Source organism: Globicephala melas, chromosome 6 (assembly GCF_963455315.2).
Source record: "Globicephala melas chromosome 6, mGloMel1.2, whole genome shotgun sequence".
NCBI lineage: Eukaryota > Metazoa > Chordata > Mammalia > Artiodactyla > Delphinidae > Globicephala > Globicephala melas.
Window position 1 is genome coordinate 50,298,616 of NC_083319.1, and position 22,348 is coordinate 50,320,963.

General features: G+C 41.2%; 1 protein-coding gene and 2 pseudogenes across 8 annotated transcripts in view; 1 reads left to right on the plus strand and 2 right to left on the minus strand.

The window, feature by feature from the left end:
- TJP2 (tight junction protein 2) overlaps nt 1-22,348 on the minus strand; it is a 130,221-nt gene that overhangs the window by 24,358 nt on the left and 83,515 nt on the right. For all 8 annotated transcript variants that reach the window (XM_030877045.3, XM_060300869.2, XM_030877043.3 and 5 more), the window contains 9 exons: nt 19,653-19,706; nt 16,756-16,880; nt 15,488-15,590; nt 9,183-9,768; nt 5,075-5,178; nt 4,019-4,172; nt 2,371-2,479; nt 2,132-2,265; nt 623-689 (listed from right to left, as the gene is read on the minus strand). In XM_030877045.3, coding sequence (XP_030732905.1) covers nt 623-689; nt 2,132-2,265; nt 2,371-2,479; nt 4,019-4,172; nt 5,075-5,178; nt 9,183-9,768; nt 15,488-15,590; nt 16,756-16,880; nt 19,653-19,697 — 1,427 coding nt within the window. In that variant the 5' untranslated portion in view covers nt 19,698-19,706. The remainder of the gene's footprint in view (nt 1-622; nt 690-2,131; nt 2,266-2,370; nt 2,480-4,018; nt 4,173-5,074; nt 5,179-9,182; nt 9,769-15,487; nt 15,591-16,755; nt 16,881-19,652; nt 19,707-22,348) is intronic.
- On the plus strand, nt 10,336-11,230 carry LOC115863838 (hypoxanthine-guanine phosphoribosyltransferase-like; annotated as a pseudogene).
- Nucleotides 12,933-14,371, minus strand: LOC115863896 (UDP-N-acetylglucosamine transporter-like; annotated as a pseudogene).

Consider the following 22,348-nt stretch of genomic DNA (forward strand, 5'->3'; position numbering starts at 1 on the left):
TTACCAGTGAAGAACAGAAATAGAGAATGTTTAAGTACACTCATTCAAGATTAAAAGCAAATAATGGGCAGGATTAGAGCAAAAATCAAGGCCATCTGATTCCTACTTCAGGATTCTTTCAAAGGAAAGCCTGCTGACCCCATAGGGATCCTGTCAAATGGAGACACAGCCTGGGTCCAGGGAAGCAGGATCCGAATCCAGAGGCCACTGCTTGGAAGCAGGGGTTCTCACTGTCAAGTGCAGAGCACTGTATCACTTCTCCCCTCCCTCCACATGCCAGGATCACCTGTCACTATAGCCCCTACAGAGGCACCATAATTAAGCAATACTTCATCCATGTGGGCGTTCTTGACCTGGCAAACTCAAGTATTCAAAATAATATCTGGAAAACTAGCCAGGCAAGCAGACAAAGTTAACATTCACTCACTTCCACATTTTACTCGTCCTACAAATGATTTCTCTTTCTCACAAACAGTAGCAATAGGGGTTGGTTAAAGGGCAGCTAATTATATGCAAAATCACCATCTAAAGTTTAAGAAAACCATTCTTCCAAATTTCCATTAAGGAGATAGAGCTGTGTGGAGGAAGAAAGGGGGAAAGCAAGAAAGACTGAAATACATACCCATATATTGCTAAATCTTCAGGACTTGGACGAAGAACAGTTCTTGGGGCTGGTTTTGGTGGAGGAACTGTGGATTAAAAAACATCATTACCGACCTGGACTAACAGGCTTTGTCTTGTCTCTAAATATAAAGATCACAAAATCCACAAAAAATTCAAGTCTGTACCCTATGCTACATATGTCATCACATCAAACAAAAATGTCTTAAGTTTAAGTTTGAGGCATTAGTAGGTGTCAATGATTTCTCAAAAGAAGTGAGAAGAAAATGAACCTTTAAAATCCAAGATGCATAATCACGTTTACAAGCAGGTAGCATTTTTTAAGTAACTTAAAAGCCATGTAATAATGCTGTTTTTTTTCCATGGATAAATATTTATGCATTTAAATCATGATAATTTTATGGGGTTGGGGGCAGGGGTAGGGAATGGAGTTGAGATCAGAAATGGGACATAAAAGGACTTCAACTAATCAAATTTGACAAAATGTGACTGTGACATAATTAGAAGTATGTATTTGGTCTCTTCCCCACCCTCAGAGATCCTAAAGTCCCTTTCATCTCTGGAGTAAAAGGGGTGCCAGGAGTATCTTTTGCTCTAATGTTCCATCTTTGAGGCCAGTTCCTGACACAGAGGTCCTACATCCCTTGCAATTTCCTGGGTGATGGGAGCATCCTTTGTTCTAAAGAGATGACTCCTGGAGAGCCTCAGGATGGGGCTGGTCACCAGGAAGAGAAAGCCATGCACATGACAAAGCCCCCATAAACAAGGGGATTCAGAATGCTTCAGGGTGGGTGAAAATATTGAGGTGCTGGGAGGGTGATGTGCCTGGAGAGGGCAGGAAAGCTCTCCACCCTCTCCCCAGACATTGCCCTATGCAGCTCTTCCATTTGGCTCTTCCTAAATTGTATCTTGTATTAAAAAAAAAAAAAAAAAGTAATAGTAAATAAAGTGCTTTCCTGAGTTCTGTGAGTCATTCTAGCAAATTATCAAACTTGAGGAAAGAGTCACGGGAACCCCCAGTTTAGAGCTGGTTGGTCGGAAGTGAAGGCGGCAACCCGGGACTCGTGACTGGCGCCTGTAGTGGGGGCATCTTGTGAGACGGAGCCCTTAACCTGTGGGGTCTGCACGAACTTGGGTAGTCAGTGACAGAACTGAATTGAACTGTACGACACCCGGTCGGTGTCTGGAGAATTCGATAACTGGTAGTTGGGCAGAGGACAAAACCCACACAGTTGGTGTCAGAAGTGTTGTGAGCAGATAACAGTTCAGGTTGGGATCAGGGATGGGAGACAAAAGGACCATGACTAATGAAACATAACAAAAGGTGACCAATCTGTTGGCACACAGAAAGAGCTGTTATTCTTTGTATTTTTCTCAATATTAAATGAGACAGGAGTGCCTCTTCCATATATAAAAATGATTTTAAAATAATTTCTCTCTCTCTTTCCAGCCACCTTCTGGAATTACCAAGCACTGACACCTGAACATGACTGTTTAAAATGAGCCTCACCTGGGGCTTCCTCTTGGTATGTGGGTTCCTTGCTGGGTTCTGCGCTCACTGCAGCTGCAATATCTCCAGTGGACTTAAAGGGAGTGGGTGTGGCGCCCATCCTGGACCATCTGCTATGCGTGTCCTCTCTTGAACTTAAGCACACGTCATGTTAACGTCTCATCATGTGACAGATTTGCAAATACATATGTGCGTACACTCACAGGGATGTGGGCGAGGGAAAATACTCATCATCTTACTTTGGTCTTTCCTTCAGCTTTTCATTCGAGGAATGATAATCATAATCGGAATACTGCTGTCGTCTGTCCTCCGGAGAAAATGATTGGTTTGACTCTATTTCTGAGATATCTGATTTCAAAAATAAGAAAAGACTTCTTAATAAAACATTTGAGACCTGTGCCAGAAATTATTCTATTCTCTGGGCAAGGAAACAGGGGAAATGGAAGAGAGGGCAGGCAGTAAATGTGCTATTAGTCTGAGTCTTTCGTTGAAAAAAAAAAAAGAATCTGATCGTTTGAAAGGAAAGGCATTAATTAACAAAGAGGGCTCTAAATCCAGAATTTTATGTTCCTCTTTCATCATACTTTCCATCAAAGCTGACACTGAAGAGACAAAATCCAATGATGGGAATATATATATGTGTGTGTGTATGTGTGAATCTATATTAGTGTATATACACAGGTACACACACACACACACACACACTCATTTTGAGTGTGCACATAGACCAGTGCTTCTGAAACTTTAATGTGCGTACATATCACCTGGGATCTTGTTAGAATGCAACTCTTCTGGGCTGGGCCCGAGATTCTGCAATTCCGTCAAGCTCCTGGATGACACGATGCTGCTAGTGGGCTAAGCAGCACACTTGGAGTAACAAGGAAATAACCCGTAAGCTCCTAGCACCCTGGCATTACTTCCTGTGCTCTACGTGTTTTCCTGTATTCAGAGCAGTAACCACCTGATTAGACATTGTATATAATAGAAATTAAACCAAGTTTTAAGGTTTTATAAAGTAATTCTTTTAAAGATCAACAAGTCCATTTCTAAACTTGAGAACTTAATATTTTCTAAACTTTTCTGCACAAAGCCAATACTAGATGATTAAGTAGGAAATAGCATGCCTATTTATTTTTATTGGTAGTTTTTACATGGTTAAAATGTTATCGTATGTACTGTATGTCAACTATACTTCAATTAAAAAAATAAAAATAAATAATAAAGACATGCCCGAGAGCCCCCCGCCCCGCCAAAAAGTAAAGGGCTAAGAAGACACAAGACCATTTTGAAGGACAAGAAGTTGGATTTGGCTGTGGAAATTAATGAAGAGAGACCACATAAATAAATGTTATCTTATGTAAAATTCATATTCAAATTAAAAAAAAAGAAACGACTATAGCTTCATAAGAGAAGAGGTGACACAGATTGCTAACCAATGAATACCAGACTATTCATCCATTCTGATTGAGTCTATTATAGTGTCTACCAGTTTTAACTATCCTCTACATTGTCTTCTCTTTGTTGGAAATATTAACAGTCACTTAAAAAAAATCACATGATAAAGCACAAGAATGAGCAATTTACAAATGTAAGTGGTTAGTTCTGTGAACCACTCCCACATACATTTTTTTACTAACAAGTTTTGTTTTCAATGGCCTCAGAGTCCGCAGGGATTCACAAGTACACCAGAATTTCATACTGGAATCCTAATTTCAACAGACCCTTTAATAAGAAAATAACAACCAAACCTGGAATTAAAGTTTAAAAGAGAGGCTTTCTGTTAGAAATTTAACTTCCAGGTGAATGGCTATGCTAGATAGAGATGACAATGCAGAAGCAACAGTCTTCCTCTCCTCCAGCTCAGCTCACAGCCTCCCCTTTCTTTACCTTCTATTTCTGAGTCGCTGTCATTTAACGAGGGGATGTTGATGAGCGTCTGCTTGCTGTCCCTCAACACCACGAGCTGGAGTTTTCCTCTTGACTTTTCTATCAGTTTTCGGGCATCCGTTAAAGACATGTTCTCAGTTACGGTTCCATTTATCTGTGTTTATGAAGAACAGTAATGTTCCATGCAATACAACTACCCACAGCAAAACAGAAAATTCTTATTTTCCTCTTCTAAAAAGTTAAGGGCTTTGCTCAGTTACTCAAACAGACGTGGGCTTTAGGATGACTGACTGAATAAAAATGAATTATCCTTTAAATTAAATATAACCCCACATGCCTGGAACCCAAACACAGGCCTGAGAAAGCTGTAGTGTACTTAAGTTACTCTGCTAATTTATTTAACTTCCAAGCTCAAGACGATGGTTTGGTTTACTACTGGAACATGTTTCCTGACTAGAGAGGTTTACAAAAACGATTAAATATTCAGCATTCATATACCACCAACTTGCCCTCTCATCTTTCCTTCGTTTAGAGAACAGGAGCTTAAACTTTTAATAAACAGGGAAGAAGAAAGACTTTGCTGAGATTTTTTTAAAATTTATTTTAATTTATTTTATTTTTGGCTGTGTCGGGTCTTTGTTGTGGTGCGCGGGCTTCTCACTGAGGTGGCTTCTCTTGTTGCGGAGCATGGGCTCTAGGCACACGGGCTTCAGTAGTTGTGGCTCCTGGGCTCAAGAGCGCAGACTCAGTAGTTGTGGCGCACAGGCTTAGTTGCTCTGCGGCATGTGGGATCGTCCCAGACCAGGGCTCGAACCCGTGTCCCCTGCACTGGTGGGCGGATTCTTTACCACTGCACCAGGGAACCCCCAAGATTTTTGTTTTTAACTGACACTACACTATTACAAATCTCCAAGTCTGGTTTTCCTGATAAAAATGATCTCTCTGCTGCCCTTCCAGGCTTTGTCTTATTATTGACTCCTATCTCAACAAAGTTTCACTGACTTGGCACTTGAATGCGGAAATACAGACTAGGAAGCTGAGCATGAACCCACCCACCTTGAGAATTATGTCTCCTTCATGCAGGTTGCCATCTTTAGATGCTAGACCTGTTCCGGTCATTTCCTTTATGAAGATCTGACTCCCGAGCCGGAGACCATACTCTAGAAGACAAACACACACACAAACACAGATTTCATCAACGTGTTCAGAAAACTAAGGCTGGCTTTTAGGATGATTTAAAAATATGTACGCAAAATTAATTTTGCATGTGAGACAGTCTGTAAGCCCACCGGCCTTCACTTGTCAAAACAGTCGATGTCATTAAAAAAAAAAGAAAAAGAGGCAGAGGGACTGTTCTAGATTAAAAGAGACATAAAAACCAAATGCACTGCGTGAAACTTCACTAGATCCTCAATCCAATATGGGGTAGAGGTGGGGGGTAGGGGTGGATTACATTACTTTGGAGCAACTTCAAAATAAACTGCACTATAATATATTAAAAGGCATATTAATGCTAACTTTCTTAAGAGTAATAATGGCATTATGGTTATGAAGGGCAATGTTTCTATCCTTGGGAGATACCTGCTGAAATATTTAGGGGTAAAGGGTCATTTTGCCTGCAACTTACCTTTAAGTGGTTCCAAAACACCATTTAGAGACAGAGAGATGCGGTAGGGGAGGAAGACGGGGGAGGGAGAAAGGGAAAAAAAGGAGAAATAAAACAAATGTGGCAAAATGTTAACAATTGGTAAAACTAGGTGAAGGCTATTTGAGTTATTTGCCACAAAATTAACACTTTTCAAAACAAAATGTTGGGGAGAAAAAAAAACAATTCAGTACATCTTAACAGGCGTGTTCTACTGACAATACAGTTGCCTACAGGAAAGTACCACAAATAGCAAACCCTCTATCTGTAACAATTTAGATTGTGTGGGATTTGGCACTGAAAAAATGTCACTGTGTGAAGAAAAGGGGTAGATAAGCCAGCAAAGCAACAAATAAAGTATTCAACTAAAACTGGCACAGCTCTGGGGATTTATGGACTTTGCATTGTTCTCAAGAAAAACCACTGTATTTACTAAGTATGTACATTTGAAAATATTTTAAATACTATTCAGACTATTCTGATTTTACTTATTAAACATGTAAAAATACACACTTTAAGGATGAATTTTGGTTATTTTAGGAAGCTACCTAAACCTAGCAGGTTTGAAAAGAGGCACACTCAAATTTTATTATTATTGTTATGGACTCAGTGAAGTCAGAAACAGAAAAATAAGTATCGTATATTAACGCATATTTGTGGAATCTAGAAAAATGGTACGGATGAACCTATTTGCAGGGCAGGCATAGAAAGGCAGACTCGGAACGGATGTGTGGACACGGTGGGGAAGGGGAGGGTGGGATGAATTGGGAGATCAGGTTTGACATATATACACTACAATGTATAAAACAGATAGCTAGTAGGAACCTGCTGTATAGCACAGGGAGCTCAGTTTGGTGCTCTGTGATGGCCTAGTTGGGTGGGATGGGGGGTGGGAGGGAGGTCCAAGAGGGAGGGGATGTGTGTATGCATATGGCTGATTCACCGCACTGTGCGGCAGAAACTAACACAACATTGTAAAGCAATTATACTCCAATAAAAAAAAAATCTTATCAATTCAAAATAAAGTAACTTTCTGCCACTTAGAAGTAGATTTAAAGAGAAGTTTTAAGTGACTTATAGTAAGTTAGATTCAGATCTTACCACAAGGATTAAAGCTGTTAAGGTCCATCCCTGCCCTTTAGGGAGCTGATACTCAAGAAAGAATAAAGGTAAGACAGAGAGCATTTTCTTCAGGGATGGCAATTCCTTACAGGTTAAACAGCCTCACAGCCCAGGACAGAAGGTTGAGACAAACTTGAGCAATGACTTCTTTCTCACGTGTCAACAATTCCTCCATCCTCTTAAAAACTGCACTCTTATTGTAAAATTACAAATAGGTTGCTATTGGTATGTTTGTGGGCACCTCTCAAATGAGGAAAAAAAGTCAGTTGGCCAGCTTCGAAGACTTTTACCAGCAAGGCTATCTGATGCCCATGAAACATGTAAAAGCTGGCCATGTGAATGGATCCTATTTTTCTTAATCAAATGTAGGTTTTGCCTGCAGCCAGATATTTGTAAAGATTAATTCTTATGCAACTCTAGCCAGTGATAGCTAAACTACCGTGTCATCTTAGCAAAAGGTGGCTTAAAAAATCTTTTAAAAAGCAGAACTTTGGAAAAAACAAACAAGCAAACACTGAATTCTAAGTTTAAAAAGCAAAATGGCCCAGAAACAGTAAAATGGCGCATCAGCAAAGGGGCATGAGCCCTCTCTGTTCCTTACTAGTATTACTAAGACCAGGCATGATGTGGGCAGTTTCTTAGGACAAACATCTTTTTAATTGTGGGTCACAACTCATGAGTGAGTCTTGAAATCAATTTAGTGAGTTGGGACCAGTATCTTTTAATTTAATGTAAGAGAACCTCTCAAAAATCATCACTCAGAGTTAAGTACCGTTCCGTGAAACACTTGGCCAAGTTTTTCACATATTGGTGCCTCCACGATTATTTGCAAGATGTGGTTCTTTCTGTGGCAGGAGGAGGGGGGGGAAGAGAAGGAGAAAGAGGAAGAAGGGGAAGAGGAGAGAGAGGGGGAGGAAAATACTGAAAAGCACTGCAACGGGGAACTCAAGAATCTGGGTGCAAGTCCTACCGGACGTGCATCAGCCTTCTGTGAAGGAGGCCTTGTGTCAAGTTATCTTTCTCAAAACTTCTCTACGGTCCACAATCTGGAAGCAGAATGGTTTTTACTCTGCAATTCTTGGGGGTTGATGAATTAATACGTCATTATCCATGGTTATAAAGATTTTCTAGAATTCTTAAATCTCCCAAGATTCACATTCCTCAGAGATAGTACCATCTCAACTTTCACCTTTGTTTTCTGGACCTGGGCTCCAGTATCCCATTATTCGCATCCTTGCAGTTACCTCAATATCCTTTCAATAGATACCCAATTGTATAACTCAACTCTTTAAGCTCCTCTAGAAGAACTAAAGAAAACAAACCCTCTCATCTGATAGGCTCTTTAAAATGCAAATTCCCAACCTAAAAAGCAAGAGGTCTTTCACTTTGCCCTCTTGGGTACTCTTATCTTTTTTCCTCTTTGAAGGAGGACAATTAGAGAACATGCAGAGATAAAAGATGTTACCAGGAATTCAAAAAGTTGGAAGCTAAAAATCAATGCAGGGAATAGCTCAACATGGGGCTCTAAATCCCTGTTCATTCACCTACTTGTTTCCTATCATCTATTTCCAAGAGATGAAGTTTGAGCTCCAACTCCACCACTTACTTACCAGCTTCAAGATGTGGGCATGTCACCTCCCATCTCTGAGTTGCAGAAGCCTCACCTCACTGCAAGTGCTACTTGCTTGTCCAGCTGCCACAAAGGGGTTTAGTTAATCTGGATGTGCTTAAGCGTATGCAACTGCTCCAGGCACGCAACATGGGACGGGCAGCCTGGGCCAGAGCCTGCCTCATCTGTGGACACACCAAAAACCTCTCTGCACCTTGCTATACCCACCTGTAAAAGAGGAATGAAGTCTCCTACCTACCACAAAGGCTTCTGGTGAGGATTAAATTAGAAAGTATTTATTCCACAGAGGGCCCTGGCATAGAGCAAAAACTCAATCAAGATTACCTGGAGTATTGTCCCCTACTGTGGTTTCAACAGTTTAAGCTACACTGGGTTCACCAAGAGAGCCTGTTAACACAGAGACCCCAGGGGCCACCCCAGTGCTTCTGATTCAGTGGGGGCTGGTCTGGGGCCTGAGAATCTACATTTCTAATAAGCGTCCAGGTGATATTTATGCTGCTCTGAGAACCACTGGCCTATTAGTTTAAAGCCAGATTTCCACCACCTGGCTTAGTCATGATACAACTTTGTGCAAGTCAATGAACTTTTCTGTGCCACTAGTTTCCTTGTCTATAAAATGAAGATATGACTAACTCCCACAGGGGGTGGTGGTGAGGACAAAATGAGCTAATCTGTGCAAAGCATTTATTAGGTCAGTGCTTGGCACACAGCAGATTCCACGTAAGAGTTAGCTATTATAGTGCTTTATCTTCATCAAGCATGACTACCTTCATTTGCTTTGCTTTTCATCAGAAGGATCCCGATGGGCCTGTCCGAGTCCAGCTGTCCCCGCGGCTCGGGGCTGGGGCTGCGGGAGTGGAGGTGCTCGCGGCTGCGGCTCCAGGACGTCCCGTACCGGGCATCGGGCTGGGCCCTGCGGCCATACTCCCGCTCCGGGCTGTAGGCGCGATCGTAGGTCGGGTCAATGCTCCGGCCGCGGCTCCTCTCCCGGGCTCGCCGGTAGTCATCGTCGTCGTGGTCCAGGCCCCGCTCGAGGCTGCGGCCACGGCTGCGCTCTCGGGCTCGCCGGTAGTAGTAGTCGTCGTCGTGGTCCAGGCCCCGCTCCAGGCTCCGGCCGCGGCTCCGGTCCCACTCCCGGCTGCGCGCCCGGTCGTGGGGACGACCCCTCTCCAGGCTGTCCTCCCAGCTGCGGCTGCACTCTCCGCGGCTGCTGGGCCGGCTCCTCTCGCTGTACCCGCTGCGCGCGCTTCTGCCATCAAATTCGTCCATCAGCTCGAAAGCCCGGTCATGCTCGTGGACGGGAGGGCTGCCCTGCGGCGGGGCCAGCTGGACCTTCCGGGGCCTCTTGACCACCTGTCACAAAACAAACAGTGGGGACGCAAGACAATCACAACCAAACATAGAGAATGCAGTGGTTAAGAGCCCGGGTTCTCCTTCCAGTAAAACTCTTGTGTCCCCACCCAGTTGCTAAGCCTCAGGGTCCTCATCTGGAAAATGAGGACCCCCTCAGGGGGGTCAAGGATAAAATAAGACAATAAGTATAAAACTCTGAGCACAGTGCCTCCAAAATCTGCTTCTACTCAAAGTGTGAAAAGCACCAAAGGGATTTAAATCACTAAGTTACAAAAATGAAAATCCAGAAAGTGAGACATTCTGTACACAAGTGCGTAGGTTCATCTAAAAGTCAATGTCATTCAAAAGAGGTGGGAGGCAGGTAAGGGGAGAGAGGAGGTAAAAGAGGGATCCTTTAAGATTAAAATGGACCGACGAGGGCGCTGAGTGGAGGCAGCGAAGAGCGCTCGGGCGGACCACTCCGCTTTCCCGCGCCGCGCAGCCTCCCGCCCTCCGCCTCCTGTTCGGACCCGCCGCCGGCTTCTCCTCCCGAGACTGCCCTCAGCCCGCGCACCAGTCGGCTCCGCTATGGCGACCCGCAGCCCCAGAGTCGTGATTAGTGATGATGCACCAGGTTATGACCTAGATTTATTCTGTAGACCTAATCATTATGCTGAGGATTTGGAAAAGGTGTTTATTCTTCATGGACTAAATATGGACAGGACCGAACAGCTGGCTTGAGAATGTGATGGAGATGGGAGGCCATCACATCGTGGCCCTCTGTGTGCTCAAGGGGGGCTATAAATTCTTTGCTGACCTGCTGGATTACATCCAAGCACTGAACAGAAATAGTGATAGATCTATACCTATGCCTAGATTTTATCAGACTGAAGAGCTACTGTAATGACCAGTCAACAGGTGAGGTAAAAGTAATTGGTGGAAAATGTAAAACCGATAGCTAGTAGGAAGCAGCCGCATAGCACAGGGAGATCAGCTCGCTGCTTTGTGACCACCTAGAGGGGTGGGATAGGGAGGGTGGGAGGGAGGGAGACGCAAGAGGGAGGAGATATGGGGATATATGTATACGTATAGCTGATTCACTTTGTTATACAGCAGAAACTAACACACCATTGTAAAGCAATTATACTCCAATAAGAATGTTAAAAAAAAAGTAATTGGTGGAGATGATCTCTCAACTTTAACTGGAAAGAATGTCTTGACTGTTGAAGATATAACTGACACTGGCAAAACAAGGCAAACCTTGCTTTCCTTGGTCAAGCAGCATAATCCAAAGATGGTCAAGGCTGCAAGCTTGCTGGTGAAAAGGACCCCTCAAAGTGTTGGATATAGACCAAACTTTGTTGGATTTGAAATTACAGACAAGTTTGTTGTAGGATATGCCCTTGACTACAATGAGTACTTCAGGGATTTGAATCATGTTTGTGTCATTAGCGAAACTGGGAAAGCAAAATACAAAGCCTGAGAGTTCGAGTTTGGAAACCTCTGGAGTCCCATTGACATCACCAGGAAAATTACCAAATGTTCTGGTTCTGTGGCCAGCTGCTTAGCAGAGCTTACTGCATGTATCTTCTAAGAATTTTATGTTTTGTATTTTAGTTGCCGAATTCCCGAACTCTTTATTTGCACTATGAGCCTATAGACTGTCAGTTCACTTTGGGTGGACTGTTGTTTGACTTGTGAATGAAAAGTCTCTTAAACCACACCACTATTGAACGAAAATATTGAAACTGTATCTGTAAGAAACATTTAAAGACAAGAATATATTAGTTTTTTAATTGATATTTTAATTTTTATATATTCAGGAAAGAACAGAAGTGATTGAATATTGTTAATTATACCACTGTATGTTTAGAAAAGAAGCAGTCAAGTTTCATATCAGTGACAGCATTTAGAGGTATTGTTATGTTGGATAAACCATATGTCCTGGAATTACTTTAGTAGATTTCAGGAGCATTAACTATTTTCCCGCTTGTTCAGATTATTTCTGGTGAATCTTTGTCAACAGTTCCATTTAAATACAGGTCAATAAGTTCTAAAAACCTACCACTTTTTGAAGTCTTCAATGTAAAAATCCTAAAAATAAAGGCTGTCTCTTTAAAAAAAAAGATTAAAATGGACTAAAGTGATTAGGACCAAATGTGATGAGTGAACTTTGATTGGATCCTGGATGGGGAAGAAAAATCTACCAAAGTCATCTTAGGGTATGGACTGTATATTAAATGATATTGTAGAGTTATTATTACTTTTCTTTTTTTAATTTTAAAGTAATAACAAGTATTTATCTGATTTACAGAAAAGAAATACAATTAAGAGATTAAGGACAAAACTCCATTAGTGTAAAAGTCACTGGCTAATCTAGCACAGGAACAACTGGATTGCTTCCAGCAGTTTTGAAGCACTAAAAGATCTTAAAATGTGGATAGAGAAACAGATGTGTATATTTCTTTATATTAAAGTTAAATATGAATTTTATTCTGACAAGTCAGACCCAGAATGTTACTTTATCAATTTTTATGCATTTGAACATCTGCAACATATAGCAATCCTTTGTTTAGTAATCTTCAGTATAAATATAAAAATCTGAGATACATGAGAATGTTTTTCAAATCATACTTCTATTTCTTCACAGCTTTATATGTGCAAAATTATACGTAATTATAATTTTCAAACTTTGAATATCCATGTTATTTGATATATCTGTACAGAAAGAGTAAGATAAAAAACATTTAATAAAATTAAATATATCTAATTTGCAAAATTGATGTCTGACATTTGTTGTGTGCTCGTGCAACAAAGAGTGCATAGGTTATTTCTGCAGCAATCAAAAACAAAATCTTTTTAAACTCAGATTTCAAGTTTCCTCTGATAATTATTCTACTCCCTGGAAATACTTTCAAGTTTTGATTTCTAGATGCAATGGGCATTTTGATACATATACATGTATTTTTTCCCTAAACTTGTATATTTTCAAACCATTTGAACATTATAATCAGACTCAGCATGGTGATTTTTTCTTAGAATCTGTAGAAGTCCTCTGTTCAGAATTAATGTAGAGACTCCCAGTGCGCCAATGTGAAAAACCAGGTAACGATAGTATTACCACTATGCTTTAGTGGGATTTCCTGCAGGTTTAGGATCATAACCATATAGGAAAGTAGCTCTTATTACAAGGATGGCTCCAAGGGAAAAGACACTGGTTGGTACGAAATCTTGTAGTCAAAAATAAGATATCAGTGTTGATAATACTGTTCACAAAGAGGTTGCAAATCCGTTTAAAATGTTATCCGCATACTTAATCACAGCAGCTATTACAAGGCCTCCCAGTGCCTGAACAACAACTATCCATGTCAGCTGCTTATACCCCTGAAAAAATCCATTCTTTGATTCCAGTTCTCCTTCATAAACATATACACCCATTAACCCAAATATACTCCCCCCAAAACCAAGCTGGATGTTTCTTACCCACACTGATTGTTTGGTTTCTTTTAAGATTTTCTCAAACTAAAACCCAGCAAAGCCACTTGAAAAACATGCTGTGCGAACTGCCATGAGGCCTACGAATTGTGAGCCAGGTGAAAGTTCCTTAGAATTAAGCGCTTGTGGGGCTTCGATGGCGGCTCAGTGGTTAAGAATCCACCTGCCAATGCAGGGGACACGGGTTCAAGCCCTGGTCCGGGAAGATCCCACATGCCGCAGAGCAACTAAGCCCGTGCGCCACAACTACTGAGCCTGCGCTCTAGAGCCCGCGTGCCACAACTACTGAGCTCGCGTGCCACAACTACGGAAGCCCGTGTGCCTAGAGCCCGTGCTCCACAACAAGAGAAGCCACCGTGATGAGAAGCCTGCACGCCACAACGAAGAGAAGCCCCCGCTCGCTGCAACTAGAGAAAGCCCGTGTGCAGCAACGAAGACCCAACGCAGCCAAAACTAAATAAATAAATTTATAAAAAATTAAAAGAAAAAGAATTAAGCGCTTGAGAATCTGAGGGCCACTGTACAAAAACAACTCCTGTCATCAAAATTACTAGGGAGAGCCACTGGTACACACCTAATTTTTTTTACTAAGCATCGACAACAGAAAATAATGCAGTCCTAAGAATTTTCAACTGATATGTGACCTGATAAGTAGCTGCGTCTAGATTTGACAGTGCCACAGAGAGTAAATAATTCTGAAGAGTATATATCCCTGATGGAATAGCAAGTTTAGGCGTTTCCATAGGTTTGTTAAGAATTTCACCATGTAGTATTCAATTCAGTGCTCTTAGACTACATTTGCTGTCTTTGTAGACTAATAAAATGCAGGCCATTGTTTTCAAAAGTTCAGCAACAGCCACAGCTGTAGATGATAGATAACGAGGCCCCTCCTCTTTTCAAGTCCTAGAATAACACATTGTTAGAACCAAACTGGTAGCCTGAAAGACCAAAATTCCCAAGGAAAGGTATTTTAGATTGGCTGACAATGTCTTATCTTCATTTGCCTGCTAATGTTGGAGGGTCTCCTGCAGAGGTGGCAGGCAGCTGAGGCTCACCATGGGGACAAGGGCACTGGCAGCAGCAGTTCTGGGAAGTACTCATTTTCGTGAGCCCTCCCAGAGACCGCCATTAGCCCTGCCATAGAGCCTGTAGCTACTTTTCTTAAATAGGATAATAGTAGTATAATTATGCAGATGAATGTCTTTATTTAGGAGACTTGAGAAGTAAGAAGGATTAAACTGTCATGTCTGCAACTTCCCCTCAAACGTTTCACTAAAAGTATGTATGTCTGGGCTTCCCTGGTGGCGCAGTGGTTGAGAGTCTGCCTGCCGATGCAGGGGACACGGGTTCGTGTCCCGGTCTGGGAAGATCCCACATGCCATGGAGCGGCTGGGCCCGTGAGCCATGGCCGCTAAGCCTGCGCGTCCAGAGCCTGTGCTCCGCAACGGGAGAGGCCACAACAGTGAGAGGCCCGCGTACCGCAAAAAAAAAAAAAAAAAAAACACAAGTATGTCTTTATATACATACATAAAGAAAAATCAAGTGAATATGGCAGAATATTAACATTGTAGAAGATATATGTGTTGATTATACTAATCTTTGAACTTTTCTTTTTGTTTGAAAAATTTTCATAATATAAAGTTGAAAAAAAAGTTAAATACCACACACCCAATGCATCCCCCCCAGCACTGCCCCTAACACACTGTGTTCCAATTCTCGCTTAGTGTGTCCACTTGCCCCACTGGAGTGAACACTCCTTGCAGCTCAGACCTGCTTCAGGTAATTTTCAACCAATGTTTGCTGAATGACTGAGTGAGCTAATAAATGAGTGAATGGTACAGATTGCCAGTATCTCCTAAGAAACAGGAGTTTATGAAGATAGAACAGATCCTGTGAGGGCCTTTACAAATGAGTTTCTGAGCTCATAATTTAGTCTCTAAATGAATGCTGTTTTACCATTGTTCTCAATCTATTTAATTCTCTTAGGGAATAATTGTTTAACCTGGCTCAAGGCAAATTCACTCAGACAAGAGAAGCACTGATCTTAAGTCAAGAGTAGGATAAGGAGACGGCAGGGAGGCATCCCTCACGTACATCTTTACATCACCCTTAACATCACTCTCCCAAAGTACTAAGGATATGGAAATAGTGGTCCCTAATAGGGCTGAAGAGCAAGTAGTCATTTTCTTCTGGGCATAAAAACAAAGTCCTACCGAGGCGAGCTGAAAACAAACCCAGAACGTACAATGGCAGCGATCTTCCCACTTTTCCTCAGCTGCTGAACAGCAAATGAATGGAGTACGCCTTCCATGGGGGTGCCGTTAACCATGACCACCCTGTCATTTTCTCTGCAAATAAAACAGAAAAACGGAATGTGAAAAACTCCCATCTCATCCCTCTGAATCACTTATTTAGGAACAAATAAAAGTGGCGGATTGACCCAAAATGCTTCTTAAAGGGCTCAGCGTCTAATGACTCCTGAGGCTTAATCCATCAACTTGGTCTGAGCTCTTCTGAGGAAGGAACCCAGGAGCCACTCAGCCCACTGTGGACAGTGTCTCCTGCAAACCACCTGGGGAGAAGGACCCAAACCCACGGGGTCCCTCCAGGAGGCACTGGATAGCAGCAAGGTTTGAGCACAAGTGGAACTTGTGTGTCAGGGCCTCCTTACCCATGGTAAACGGTGAGCTTCAGCAAGTCTACAGATCTCCCCAAAGGAGGCTGATATTCACTTGTGTTTTGGAGGGGATGAAATCAAGAGCTCGCCTCAGATTCTTAAAGAAATTTTGAGGTCACAGAACCCTAACTCTTACTTTGTCTCATCAAAAAAAAATCATGTAAAAATTCTACCATGCTCTCTGTATGAAAGAATACTAACTTGGAGAGGACCATGGAGATGAAATGCCAACAGAAGCTAAATTTTGGAGCCATGTGGCCAAGGCAGCTGTGTAATTAACTTTAGATTCTGCCCTGAGAAATTATCCTAAGGGGACTCAGACATGCACCTTTTCCAATGGCATTTGCTCTTCAGACCAGAAGCCTGGCAGTTGGAAAACTTGGGTTTTCATCTGGTAAATTTTTCCAATTTCTACATCCCTCTTACCAATTAGATAATCATTAAGCAGACTATCCTCATTCTTAACGAATAAAAATGAAAATAAATATAGACAGTGTGGGTAGGCATTAGGGGAAAAAAAGAGCCTGCCAATTTTACACTCGATGTTCATAAATGATTCCTAAACCCAGGAATGAGAGTTATGATAGATAGTTATAACCATCTTCCTGTGGAAATTATTGCTTTCCTCTATTCAAAGTCTGGATATTCCCAAAGGTTTGGGGATTGTTAAAACATAGTGTGTTATGGTCTCCATTACTGCCTGAAGACTTTTCAATATACATATATAAAATTTTCTTTTCTTTTTGAATTTTAAAAGTGCACACCACTCAAAGCCCCCTGTCTAGGGCCAACCAGTGGGCTGGCAGGGGTTGGGGGCAGGGAGTAAGGACACTCACTGAAGCAGCCCATCGGCGGGCCCACCCGGGAGCACGTCAGAAATGACGATTGATGTCTCCCCATTTTCAAAGTGTGGGTTGTCTCTGCCTCCGGACACTGCAATTCCAAATCCTCTCTTGGAATCCTGTTCATTGGGGTTAAGAGAAAAATTAAAATAAAATCCTTCTATAAGTGGTTTTCAGGATTTATTACAAGCATTCGATAAAATAAAGGTCAAACCAATAACCGGAGACAGCTCAGGAACAGAAGGCTTAGAGAAACAAGTGAGAAACAGAGTACAGCGTCATCATGGTTAGCTGACAGGTTTATAAAGGGAAATTCCTTATCTAAAAGAAACAGCCTTGTGAAAGCTGGACAAGATTGATAGCACAGACTGGAGTTATCACTAGAAGCTGGCAGGGGATGGGAAATTACATCTTCTGTCCAAATAAGGATGTGTTATTGGATTCACCAATCATACCTGTTCTCATATCCAGGCCTGAGCCAGATGGGCTGGTCACAACTGAATCTATGCTAAAACCATATATTTAAAGAATACCTTTAACTTCCAAGTTAGGGGAGCTAGTGGTTTCACTTTCATATAGGGTCAAAAAGAAGGAAATGGATTCTAAAGATAAAATCCGAAGATGAACTTAGTTTTGAGATCTCATGAGAGAGCAAAGCATTAAATTCTTTTCTACATGCATATAAGATGGAAATACAGATTAATTAGATTCAAGATTAATAGAGAAATGTATCACAGTGAACCCAAATAATAGAGAATCCCAACTCATTTCGGTGTTTAAAAAAGCTAAGCTCCCGGATTTCATCCAGATCACGGGGCATGTATGTGACTATCACACTAAATACAGGTTTCATTACGTAAAAATCTTCTCAGAGAATGAAAGAACCCTCACCTCAAGATAAGTTCCCACGTGGGGCCCACTGTGGCAATCGATAACAAACAGCAACACAGACAAGCTGGCTTGTTGTTCATTAATCACACGGCTTTGAATTTGGCAGTGTTATCCCCTGGTACCTGGTTTTACACAGGGAGAGCTCCAACCTCTATACCAGGCCAAAAATGTTTCTCACCTTTGCCAGTTCGGGGTCCAAACTCAAATGGTATGTGGTGGAAGGGCAGAGAGAAGAGTCAGAAGATGACAAGAGGTGAAAAATAAGACCTAAAGGGGGAAGCCGCTCAACTGAAGAAATCATGATTACTGCTCCAGAAGTTTCAGCACTTGAGCACCAATCTGTGTTTTTCTACCTGGATCGATTTAATACACATTTATTCAAGAACCAAATTTGCACTGAAGTCAAGGGTTGAAGTTCATGGTTGTGACGGTCAAAGGAAAACTCTCCCTTTGAGGAACTTACAATCCATCTAAGAGGTGACAGAGACTGGAGAGACTCAGAGTGGAGAAAGAGCCATGCAGGGCCCAGGAAAAGTTAGATGCTGACCAAGGCAGCTTGATGGAATAAGCCTTTGGGATCACGAGTGCATGTCTAGCTTGACTCAACCGCACGCAAGTCACTTAAAACTCTTGGTGGCTGCGCTCGTTTCGAGTGGGGCTAGCACCTATCCTGCCCACCTCAAACTCTGCTGTCAGAATAAAAAGGAACAGAGCTAACATTTATTAAGCAGTGATTATGTGCTGGATTCCAAGTACTAGAAGCTCTTTGTATTACCTAATTAATTTAATCAAGAGGGGCAATACCTGTGAAATACCTTTAAAAATTAAGTAAAATACACTTCCATGTGATCTTACTTCTACTTTCAACCCCACTGTGGGGAGGGGGCTGTTGTTTAAAATCTGATTAATTCGGAACCTATTAATATAATCAGGAGTGAGACAAAGACTACAACCCATGTCTCCTGAGTGCTAAACTAACATTTTAAAATTAGTCTGGGGAACTCCCCGGCGGTCCAGTGGTTAGGACTCCAAGCTTCCACTGCAGGGGCACGGGTTCATTCCCTGGTCAGGGAACTAAGACCCCTCATGTGTGCGGCACAGCCAAAAAACATTTTTTTTAAATTAAAAAAAACGTTTTTTCAGTTTGGACTTAAAACTCACTGAGGGAATAAGTTACAAATGCTATAATTAAAATTACAAAAGTTGTAGAAGCTACCTCAACGTCCTTAAACGGAACAGATTATTTCCATTCCTCCCTTCCTTTCCCCTCTTTTTTCATAAACTATTCTATCTGGAGACAGATGAATACATTAATTAACCTCAATACATTAATTAACCTCTATAATTTTCTATACTATACAGACCTTAGCCAAAAAAATAACAACATGCAAATCCTTATTAATGCAATAACTGTGTTTGTGTAAAAATAAATAAGATCCATGATCTGTTGTGGTATACATATACAATGGAATATTACTCAGCCATAAAAAAGAATGAAATAATGCCATTTGCAGCTACATGGATGGACCTAGAGATTATCACACTAAATGAAGTCAGACAGAGAAAGACAAATATCATATGATACCACTTATATGTGGAATCTAAAAATGATACAAATGAACTTATTTACAAACTTGAAACAGATACACAGACATAGAAAATAAACTTATGGTTACCAAAGGGAAAAGGGGAGGGAGGGATAAATTAAGAATTTGGAATTAACAGATAACACACAACTATATATAAACAGATAAAGGTCCTACTGAACAGCACAGGGAACTATATTCAATATCTTGTAGTAACCTATAATGGAAAGGAATCTGAAAAAGTGTGTGTGTGTGTGTGTGTGTGTGTGTGTGTGTGTGTGTGTGTGTTTAATGAATCACTTTGCTGTATACCTGAAACACTGTAAATCAACTATACTTCAATTAAAAAAAAAAGATCTATGATCTGTAAACTCAAGAACAGACTGTAGCAGATATGACATGTGTAGTACTCACCTTCTGTAGGGTCACAGTGTATTGTTCCCATATCAACTCCTCCATGCCTGGGGCCTGTTTTAGAAAAATTAAAACCAATTTGATTAAAAACACAAACATTTCAATGTTAGAAATAAAACTATAATTCAAAATGTCTCCATAGAAAGGCCAGCTCACACATTCTATACACCAAAGAGTGGGTATTTTTTAGGAACATTATACTACCTATTATATTTTCAAATATACTCTCCTTGAATGAAATGGCAAACTTAACAATACTAGAAAATTAGAGAAAAACATAGGGAGAGATGTACCCTAAGAAGAATGAAATATTAGGGACTTCTCTGGCAGTCCAGTGGTTAAGACTCTGCACATCAAATGCAGGGACCACGGGTTCGATCACTCCTCAGGGAGCTAAGATCCCACATGCCGTGCAGCACGGCCAAAAAGAAAAAAAAAAAGAACGACTGGAATACTAAGTGTTGAGCTTTTTTACTATCACCACTCCAAAACACTGTCATGATAAAAGCCCTTATCTAGAGTTGCAAACAGATATACTCTCATTCTTTAAAAAAAAAAACCCAAAACAAAACAAAACATAAATAGGGCTTCCCTGGTAGTGCAGTGGTTGGGAGTCCGCCTGCCAATGCAGGGGTCGCGGGTTCGGGCCCTGGTCAGGGAGGATCCCGCGTGCCGCGGAGCAGCTGGGCCCGGGCGCCACGGCTGCTGAGGCCCACAAGCCTGGAGCCCGTGCTCCACCACAAGAGAGGCCACCACAATGAGAAGCCTGCGCACCACAATGGGGAGTGGCCCCCGCTCTCCACAACTAGAGAAGGACCACGCGCAGCCGCGAGGACCCAACACGGCCAAAAATAAATAAATAAATTTATTTTTTTAAAAAATTGTGACTTAAAAAAATACGTAAATAAGTAAATTTAAAACAACAAAAAAAGGATTTTTTCTTAAAGGGAAATAGTAAGCAGAAACCCAGCTGATCAGAACTGAGCATCTCTTTCCATTTCCAGAGAATACCTCCTAACTTCTTGCCCCCTTCGGTTTTCAAAGTGGCTTTTGTACAACCAATCCACTATCACCCGGAAGTGACCTTACTAGCATGTATGTTTTCCAAGTTTCTTCTCTGCTCTTTACTGTACCTTAAAGCTGACAAATTTCAACAAAGTGAATTACTCTGTAAGTTGTGGTAAAATAAATAGTTGCCAACTCCTCTTTGAATATAGCTATACTCCCGTATATTAAGAAAAACAGCACACAGTACCCTGCCCCAAAAATGTATTTAAAAGTCATCAGAAAAGAACCAGTACCATGACAATGACCCCTAGGATTGGGCAGTGCTATAGGGTGGAGGGGAGCACAATGTCCAAAAAGAGAGTGATATTTAGATTAAATGAATCAACACAATGAAATACATAGGCACTGAAATACTCATTTAACTTCTGTCCATTTTTAAAGTTTTTTCTTTATGATGCCTGTGTTTTCAATTAGAAAGAGAGAATTCGTTGGTTTTTTTGTTTTGTTTTTTTTTGCTGTACGCGGGCCTCTCACTGTTGTGGCCTCTCCCGTTACGGAGCACAGGCTCCGGACGCGCAGGCCCAGCGGCCATGGCTCACGGGCCCAGCCGCTCCCGGACCGGGGCATGAACCCGCGTCCCCTGCATCGGCAGGTGGACTCTCAACCACTGCGCCACCAGGGAAACCCGAGAATTCGTTTTATATTTTCAGGTTTGCCTGCTGTTGGTAGAAGCAGTGGGAATATAAACTGGTATAAACCCTCCAGGGGGCAAATTATTAATATGTCTCAAAATGTAAAATCTACATACCGTTTGATCAATCAATTCCACTTCTAGGAATTTATTCTACAGAAATATTTGCACAAGTGCACAAAGATATACATATAAATTTGTTTACAGCTGCTTATAATTTTTAATAATCAGTGAAATGTCCAACAACAGAGTGGTTACATATATACATATCTATACTTAAATGTCTGTTGAGGGGAAAAATCAAGACACAAAACATCAGTTTGTTTCTGTTTTTTATTTCCCTGATATATTTATTTTTATAAGCATACAGGGAAAAGACTGGAAGAGTAAATACCAAAAAATATTAAATCTCCCCAAGAGTTGTGGTATGGCAGAGAATATTTTTATGAGTTCAGTGCTTTTAGAATAAATGTCAAAAATAAAAACAGCAAACTCTCCTTTAAAAGTTTTGGATTTAAAATTTTTTATCATTTAGCAAAATAAGTGCATTACTACAAAATTTATTTTCAAAATGTCGTCCAAGCACCTGGCTTTTGAAATTCACTGTTCTTCCTTAATAAGATTATACTGTCTTTAAGCATTCCTGTGCTGCCTGCAGTAGTAATTTAAATTCGATTTGGCAGAGAAAGGATGAATCCCTTACCACTACCATGCCAACAGGACTGAATCAAATTTTTAATCAATCAGACCTTGCCAGGTGCCAAAGACTTCACCAACTTGTCATGAAACTGCTCAGATTATATTAAGTGATAAATTTTAAATCTTAATTTTAAAGGTGAGGAAATTAGAGTAAAATAAATTTTAATAGTGCCTTTGAGAATTAAAAGTACACCATGCTGTATTTAGCCCACAAAGCTGTGACTTTTTACAAAGTCTCAGAGAAAATCCTTTATTCATTCATTCATTCATTCACTTATTCACTCACTCACTCAGTCAA